Source organism: Nematolebias whitei, chromosome 14 (assembly GCF_014905685.2).
Source record: "Nematolebias whitei isolate Nwh7 chromosome 14, NemWhi1, whole genome shotgun sequence".
Lineage (NCBI taxonomy): Eukaryota > Metazoa > Chordata > Actinopteri > Cyprinodontiformes > Rivulidae > Nematolebias > Nematolebias whitei.
In genome coordinates, this window is record NC_056511.1 from 4,331,201 (window position 1) to 4,340,256 (window position 9,056).

Below are 9,056 nucleotides of genomic sequence, written 5' to 3' on the forward strand. Positions count from 1 at the left end.
CCTGTCAGAGACCGGGACCTGTCAGAGACTAGGACCTGTCAGAGACCAGAACCTGTCAGAGACTAAGACTAGTCAGAGACCAGAACCTGTCAGAGACTAAGACTAGTCAGAGACCAGGACCTGTCAGAGACAGGGATCTATCAAAGACCAAGACCTGTCAGAGACCAGGACCTATCAAAGACCGGGATCTATCAAAGACCAAGACCTGTCAGAGACCAGGACCTGTCAGAGACTAGGACCTGTCAAAGATTAGGACCTGTCAGAGACCAGAACCTGTCAGAGACCAAGACCAGTCAGAGACCAGGACCTGTCAGAGACCAGGACCTGTCAGAGACCAAGACCTGTCAGAGACCGGGACCTGTCAGAGACTAGGACCTGTCAGAGACTGGGACTTGTCAGAGACCAGGACCTGTCAGAGACCAGAACCTGTCAGAGACTAAGACCAGTCAGAGACCAGGACCTGTCAGAGACCGGGATCTATCAAAGACCATGACCTGTCAGAGACCGGGATCTATCAAAGACCAAGACCTGTCAGAGACTAGGACCTGTCAGGGACCAGGACCTATCAAAGACCGGGATCTATCAAAGACCAGGACCAGTGAGAGACCAAGACCAGTCAGAGACCAAGACCTGTCAGACACCGGGATCTATCAAAGACCAAGACCTGTCAGAGACCGGGACCTGTCAGAGACCAGGACCTGTCAGAGACCGGAACCTGTCAGAGACCTGTACCTTTGGGAGACCCTTACCCTATCCTCAGTGGAACTCCTTGGTGTCCCCCAGGAGGAGCTGGAGAGTGTCTCTGGGTGTCCCTCCTGGACCTCCAGGACCCAGAAGTTGATGTGTTTCCATCAAACGGACTTCTTGAGTTTTACAAGAGTTCTGGAAAACGTCTCGTGTTCCAGAGGAGCAGAACCTCTGGAGGCTGCTGGTTCTATTTCCAGAGCCCATAAAAAGAATGCGGTCTGTGTCTTCAGGGGACGTTCAGTAAAAACACGTCACATGGAAACATCTCGGTTTTATGCGTTTGTGGAGCTGAGATCTGATAAAGCCAGAACCAGAACCAACAGAGACGGTCCAACTGGACGGATCCAGTCCGTCAGAACCTCTGAGGTCTTCATTTATAAAAACACCGTTGAGTCATTTCCTGACAGCTCTGCTCAGAGGCACGTGGGGACATTTGACCGCTGACGTTCAGAACCGACAGAAACCCTCAATCCGTGGTTCACCTTCTAATCCCGTGACTCACAAGATTTCCTAATTCCATCCAATAATTTCCAAATAAATGAAGTTCTGTGTTTTCAGACCTCACATGAATCTTTCAGTGTTTAGGTTCCAGGAACCAGACCTGGTTTAATGTTCTGTGTGGATCTGGGTCACGGTAAACCCAGCAGGTTTTAACGGGGGCAGCTGGACTTCTTTATCCATGAAAAATCTCTTTAATAAACCACACTGGGATTCTCTGAACTAACGTGCAAATCACTCTCCCTCCCGAGGGTCATTAGGGTAAGATGCAGCTTTGTGTTCAATCTTTAGTGAGTTTTAGGCCATTTGGCTTTTTCATGAACGCAACAAAATCCTCACGCATGTGGACCGGAAAGACCCTGATGACCCTTAGAAGGGAGAATAGTGAGTGATCTGCATGTGAGTTTGGCTTGCAAAGAGAAAGCACTTTTCAGTTTGAACTGAAAAAAAGTTCCTTAAAGTAGAAGCACAACATCCATGTTCTACCACTTCATCTGTGGTCAGGTCCAGGAGAGAAACCCAGACCTGGACCTGTTCTGGACCTGCTCCCAGCTCCTCCTGGGGGGCCTCGATGTGTTCCCAGACCAGAGAGAGTTCTGGTCCCAGTGGAAACCTCTAAAGGGAGGCGTCCAGATCAAATGAACCACCTCAGCTGACTCTTTTCAATGCAGAGGAGCAGCTCTGCTCCGAGCCCCGCCCCCCCCCCCCCCCCACCCCCACCCCCCAGGAAGCTCATAACAGCTGCTTGGATCCAGGATCTAGTTTTTTTGGTCCTGATCTGAACCTCACGACCACAGGTGAGGGTTGGAACGTTGACAGACCAGTAAATTCAGACCTTTGCCTTTGGACTCGATGCTTTCTTCACTACGACTGACCAGAGCGACACCCTCATTACTGAGGACGAGATCCAAAACCGTCGATAGGTGAGTCCAGCTCCTGAGGAAAGATCTTGGAAACTACAAACCGAGTGAAGTCCGGTTCCCTTCGTTTCCCCCTGCTGGGTTCAGATGAACTAACAGAGCCGATGAATTGAACGAGTTCATCACGTGTCATCGTTTCCACCCACGTCTTGTCCACGAGGACGAAAACAAAACACAACTATCGTCTCACATTATAACTTCAGCCTCGACTCCTTCTGTCTTAGTCTCCACTACAACCCACGTCCCAGAATGCATTGCGTCAGTAAACTCCCCTTAGGAGAACAATGTAATAAATATAATTTTTAAGGAATTAGGAGTTTTTACGTGTCAGGAACAACGTTTTGGACAACACAGAAATAACGTGTTGCTGCCGATGTGTGCAGGTGGTCAGAGATCCCTTTCATAAAGACCAAATCAATAAAAAATGTAATGATAGATGATTATTTGTTGTCGTTTAGACCTTCAGACGTTGTTTTTCTTCCTCCAGACTGATCCACGACTACCTGAGCGTGGCGCCCTTCGCGGACTACCTGGACAGCATGTTCTTCAGCCGGTTCCTGCAGTGGAAGTGGCTGGAGAGGTAAACGTTCATCTCCATCTAGTCCTTCACTACCAGTAGCAACACGCTCAGGAGAAAGTTGCCTCACAGCTTCCTGGTGTCCTCGGGGTTACAACAACACCCTGACACGTTTCAAAACACCAGCCTGAGGTTGCTCAACACAACATCTCACTTTTCTGTTGGGTTTCAGCCGTCAGCCTGACGAGAGCGGTCCGATGACTTTCATCACGGGTGCAGGGACTCGAACTGTTTGTTAATAATAAGAAGGAGGCAAAACACTTGAAAACTTTGATTAGTTCAGGTTTAGTAATGAAGACGTCTTTAAAGTGAAATGTTTATGCAGCAGAAATGTAAAATGGATCAAATAAAACAGCTGTCGGTGCAGTCACATGATTCAGCAGTACGTACCGACTGGTTCTGATAGAAACAGAACATTAAGGCCTTTTTCATGGCCCCGACCCGGGTCAACTTTCACATCACCCACTTCCAGTTTGGATTTTAAGACTACTGGGTCGAGGTTTTAATCTAGCCGAGTTGAGCTGAAGATCTGACGCCAGCAGACGGCGTTAGACCAAACAGACTCGGGGAGGTGTCGACTCAAACGCTACTTTTGGGAACCGAGGACTTAATAAATGTTTTGTGACTTTATTTCACTCATTAGATCGTTGCCGTGCCGTGTTTGCCCTGGATGGAAAATAACGTTGCAGAAGTTCTGGGCGGTCATTCTATAACGATCCCGCCCACATGGAGGCGGAGCTTAAGTTGTATGAAAAACCACAGAGACCGCCGACTTGAGAAGAATCAAAGAGTCGTGGTGAGACTGAACCGAACAAACAACTGTAGTTTAGAAAATTAGTGCTGCACCGTGGGCTGCAAGAGTGGGCACAGCTCACCTTTTCCTTCTACAGAAACTCGTTTAGGCACTTTTCTGTCTGGGCCGCGACCGTTGGTGATTTAACTGTGACTCACATGGTTTTCAAACGGTCTCCAAACGTCTGCAGGTTTTCAGTGAGCTGCGGCGCCTCGCTGTCGTGCCACAAAACACGAGAGAAAAATCTGCACGGCAGTTTTCTCACAGTCGTCTCTGACGTTTGGAATTACTGTTTGGTTTGAGTCTGAGAAACACGAGAAGACTTCTACGTGTGGCACAACTGCTCAAACTCCACAGAGTTTATGGGAGCAACCAGTCTCTGGTTGCCGTGGTGATTCCCGCCTTTTTGGGGAGGCAGAGGGGGGCGGGGCAGCAAGCAGCGCCACCGTCCAACAGACACAAACTGAATCTGAAACAAACCGTTCTATGTCATATAGGCTTCGCCCTTTAAGGCTGTCGCTGATGGGTTTATCCCGTTATGCGCAAGCATCGTACTGAAAAAAAATTAGTCCACGCCCACCTGCTGTGTGGGCCCCACCCGATCCGTATAAATTACGTTAAGAGCGGGTAATCTGCTCCCAGTTTTTCTTCAGCAAGCATAATAAACAAGAATAAACTGACCTTTTTCGTCGAGATGTCCAGCTCCAGCACCATCCGTTTGTGTCCCTCGTGCAAGACCGGCTACTTGCTTAGCTTCGACCGGCACGACACCTGCGAGGGATGCCTGGGTCCCCGCCACGTCGCTCGCGCTTCCTCCTGCCGCCTCTGTGACGAGCTTCCACCGGAGGAAAGGCAGAGGAGAGCAGCCTTGTTTAAGGCTACCATCGAGGACTGCCTGTCCGTGGCGGGAGACTGTTCGCTGGACGACGCCATGGATTTCTTCGACGCCGGCTCTCGGAGTGAATCGGATGATTCCTCTGGGACCGGTGACGCTAGCAGCAGCCCCGACGCTCGTTCCCTCCCGGGGAGCGCAGTGTTGGAAAGTGGGAGGCCGAGCGGATGCTCGACTCCCCCGGGGTTTCCCGCCTCAGCGACCACATCGCTCCCTGCCGTGGGCGCGCTCCTCTCGGAGCTGCCCGCCATTATCCGGGAAGCTGCTAGCGTTAAGGGGCTCTCCGTCCCCTCACCCCCCCCGCTCAGATCGGATGATCTTGCGGGAAGGTTTGGCTCCACGCCGGCTCGCCGTCCTGATCCCATTTGGCCTCGTTTTCCTGCGGTGACAGCGTACTGGAACGAGGCCGCAGCCGGTCCTGGTAGGTTAAGGGCGCCCGTCTCCACTTACGCCCCCATCACCAGAGTGGAGGGGTTCACCGAGCGGGGTTTTCCCTCGGTACCCCCCCTTGAGCCAAGCCTCGCGGAAGCCTTCGGAGCGAAGATGTCCAGGCTGGAGAAGCGTCCCGTCCCTCCGGGGAAACACGACCAGGTGGCGACCGCGCTCTCCAACAGAGCCCACCAGTGTGCTTTTCAGGCGGCCGCGGCTAACAACAACGTGGCGCTGTTAGCATTTAGCATGTCAAAGAGGCTGGAGGCCTCAGGCCTGCCGGAGGAGACGAAGAGCTCCCTGTGTAAATCGGCAGACGCCGTCCTCAACATGTGCGCCGCTTCCACGGTTTGCCTGTCGAGGATTGCTTCATGGATGACGGTAATCCAACGCTCCATCTGGCTCCGTCACTCCCCATTGCTGCCGGAAAAGCTGCACAAGGACCTCATGGAGGGCCCCATCTCATCGGACGCGCTGTTCGGAAGCAGCTTGAAGACCATGCTGGCGAACTCCAAGCAGTCGGAGGAGATGTCGGAAGCGGTACGTCATCTCATCAAGCCGCGCGGCTCATCCCGTCCCCCAGCTCGCTGGAAGGATCGTCGAGAGCAGAGGCAGAAGCACCGACGCTCCACGGCAGCAGCAGCTTCGTCTCGCCCAGCTCCACCACCAGCCCCGCCCGCCAGAGACCACCCCTCCTCAGCCCGGCAGCCTGCACTTCAGCGCTTCCCCAGAGATCGCCTGCAGACGGCGCTCGGGCCCAACAAACCGCAGAGCTCACGAGGGAGAAGGTTTAAGAAATGACGGTCTGCGGGGGATGTGTGTATGAACGAAACAGGAAGTGAAATAAATGATTTTTCAAAAATCAGAATGCCTGTTTTTAGCCAGTCTGTAAGTTCGGATGAGCTCACAGCCGCTACACACACATCCTCCACACAGAGAGAGCCGGTGTCCTTAAATAAAGGTTTTTTAAACCCACCGCCGCTCCTTCACATGCCCAGACGCTCACGTGACACCACGGTAAGCGAAATATCTTGTTGTCAAACAGAACCGCACGATCACCACTCAAACGGTGTTAAACGCGCACCCGAGCGAGACAAGCACCGTCCATCCAAACGACACTGTGCCGATGATGCACGCACAGCTGCCCGGCGCTCACCGGCTCACATCGGGATAAATGTGGGACCGCAGGCCGGGTCCGGTGGAGGTCCCTGCTCTCAGCAAAAACAACACACGTTTTTCCTGAATAAACGCGAACAGCCGTCATCCATCGCGTCTCAGCGATCGGCAGCTCACGGCGGCATAAGCGTGAGACAGCTGAATGAATCCAACGACGGGCCCCGCCCTCAGCGAGAGCGGCGCGCGTCCCTCCAGAGAAAACGTGCGCTCCCGCGAAGTTCACAACCTTCACTTCGACAGCACGGCGTTGACGACGTCACGCCCTCCACCTCTCAACGTTCGCACAGCGACGTTAAACGTGCAGCCTCTGGACGTCACCAGCTGACACACGCCTCGCCTCAGCACACACCGCCCCGCCCGGACATGAAGGTTGGTCCGCGATCCAGTCACAGCGCACGGGCGCGCGCAGAACAGCCCTTTCGAGGAAGCCTCGCCTTGGGTCACGCGGAAAACATTTCCGCGACGCATGACGGCGGTCGAGGCGGAGGTTTGGATGACATCCGTTCAAAACACGGCACATCATTTAAACGCACGTCCACTCCACGAACGTCACGCAGAGTGGTTAAAAACATGCTCACCGGACAGATGGATGGACAGAGTGTTATGCAAGGGTTACACGCTGCAGTTTGCAACCCGACCCCCTCCGTTCGGAGGAGTTATAGAGACGGTCCTGTCATCACCAGACCAAGTCTCAGCCTTAAATGCAGAAGTCCAGGAGCTTCTGATAAAAGGTGTAATCTCAAGAGTTCCCAACGAGGAGGAAAACACAGGGTTTTACTCACGCTACTTCCTGGTCCCCAAAAAGACCGGAGGGATGAGACCGATTCTGGATCTGTCAGCTTTCAACAAAGCGATCATGAACAGACCGTTTCACATGCTGACAACCAGACAGCTGTTGGACAACATCCAAAAAAACGACTGGTTTGTTTCCATCGATCTAAAAGATGCTTATTTTCACATACCAATCATCCAAAAACACAGAAAATTTCTGCGTTTCGCCTTTCAAGGGATGAAGTACCAGTACAACAGGCTGCCTTTCGGGTACTCCCTCGCACCTCGCACGTTCTCAAAGTGTGTGGAGACAGCCCTGCATCCACTGCACAGAGCAGGGATGAGAGTTTTGTTTTACCTGGACGACCTGCTGCTCCTGTCTCACTCCAGACAGGAAGCATTGATACAGGCTCAGGTGTTGGCATCACACCTGCTAAATCTGGGCTTCGCCATAAATTGGAAGAAAAGCTCGATTTTCCCGGCCCAGACAATTGTTTATCTGGGAGTGGAATTAAATTCAATCACCATGACGGCTCGCTTATCACAAACAAGAATCGACACTCTAAAAAACCAATTACGCCACGTAAGACCTGGCAAAGTGGTAACAGCTGTCTCCGTCATGAAGCTGTTGGGAATGATGTCATCAGCCCACACAGTGGTCCCGCTGGGTTTGTTACACATGAGGCGCCTCCAGAGGTGGTTTACGCGCCTGCGTGTGGATCCAGTAAAACAAAAGAGACGGATGATCACTGTCCCTCCCTCCGTGAGAGCAGACCTCCGACACTGGGGAAACACCCTGGCTCTGTCAGAGGGAGTCCCCGTCAGCAAACCCTCGACACACGTGTCAGTCTTCACGGACGCGTCTCTGTCAGGTTGGGGGGGGACATGCCTATCTCAAGCAGTAGGGGCGCTGTGGCCCCACCGCACATCAGCCCACATCAATGTTTTGGAGTGTCGCACAGTGCTGAATGTGATTCAGCATTTTGCTCCCGTGCTACAGAATCAACACGTGTTGATTCACACAGACAACATGGTGACTGCTGCGTACATAAACCGCCAGGGGGGTGTGCGTTCAGCCCAGATGCTACACATTGCACGGAAGCTACTGTGTTGGGCTCACCAAAATCTGCTTTCCATCAGAGCGGTTTACATACCCGGCGTTCTGAACAGAGGAGCAGACGTGATGTCCAGGGGCGGCCCACGTCACGCGGACTGGACCCTCCATCCAGACCTGATGTTTCAGACGTGGCAGAAGTTTGGCAAAGCAGCTGTGGACCTGTTTGCGACGCGAGAGAACGCTCAGTGCCAGTTATGGTTTTCCCTGAGCCCTCGAGACGATCCACCGCTGGGGGTGGATGCATTTGCCCACAGCCCGTGGCCCAAAACGCTTCTGTACGCGTTCCCTCCTCCTCCTCTGATTTTACGGTTCCTGAACCGAGTTCAGGAGGAGGGACTGACAGCTCTCCTGGTAGCTCCCGAGCGCGTGAACGCACCATGGTTCCCGGTCCTGCAACGTCTGTTGTCAGGTCGCCCGTGGAAACTGCCATGGAGGGAAGATGCTCTCCTTCAAGCAGGAGGAGCGATCAGGAGTTACCCGGAAATAGGCCAGCACCTGTGGGTCTGGCCGCTGAGCGGTCCCGCTTAGAGAGGATGGGTCTCCCTCAGGAGGTAGTGCGCACAATTCAAGATTCACGTGCTGCATCTACCACAGCCCTGTACACATCAAAGTGGACGGCTTTTCAGCGCTGGTGTACAGAGAAAGGTCTGGAGGCCACCTCATGTCCATTAGGTGGCGTGCTGTCCTTTCTTCAACAGCTGATGGATAGGAAGTTGGCGTTCAGCACGATTAAAACGTACGCTGCAGCCATCTCTTCCTGCCACGAAGGGTTCGGGGACAGAACAGCTTTTAACCACCCGCTGATGAAGCGGTTTTTAAAAGGTGTACAAAGACATAGACCGGTTTCACGCCCACTCGTTCCACAGTGGGATTTAACGCTGGTCCTGCGAGCCCTGATCAAAGCTCCTTTTGAGCCTCTGGATCAAGTTTCACTTAAATTCCTGTCTCTTAAAACAGCCCTGCTGCTGGCTTTAACATCCGCCAAGAGGGTGAGTGATTTATCTGCCCTCTCTGCCGCTCCGTCATGTCTCAGAATCCAGGCTGACGGTAGTTCAGCTGAATTAAGACCAAACCCAGCCTTTATGCCTAAAAGCATCACGAGCTCTTTTAAATCGAGACAGATATCGTTGGAGGGA

The 9,056-nt window shown here is 52.9% G+C and overlaps 1 protein-coding gene across 1 annotated transcript in view; it reads left to right on the forward strand.

Annotated features, from left to right (window-relative positions):
• LOC119420781 (protein KIBRA) overlaps positions 1-9,056 on the forward strand; it is a 58,876-nt gene that overhangs the window by 35,843 nt on the left and 13,977 nt on the right. The window contains exons 14-15 of the mRNA XM_037688207.1: positions 2,653-2,745; positions 2,915-2,955. Of these exons, the coding sequence (XP_037544135.1) occupies positions 2,653-2,745; positions 2,915-2,955 (134 nt within the window). The remainder of the gene's footprint in view (positions 1-2,652; positions 2,746-2,914; positions 2,956-9,056) is intronic.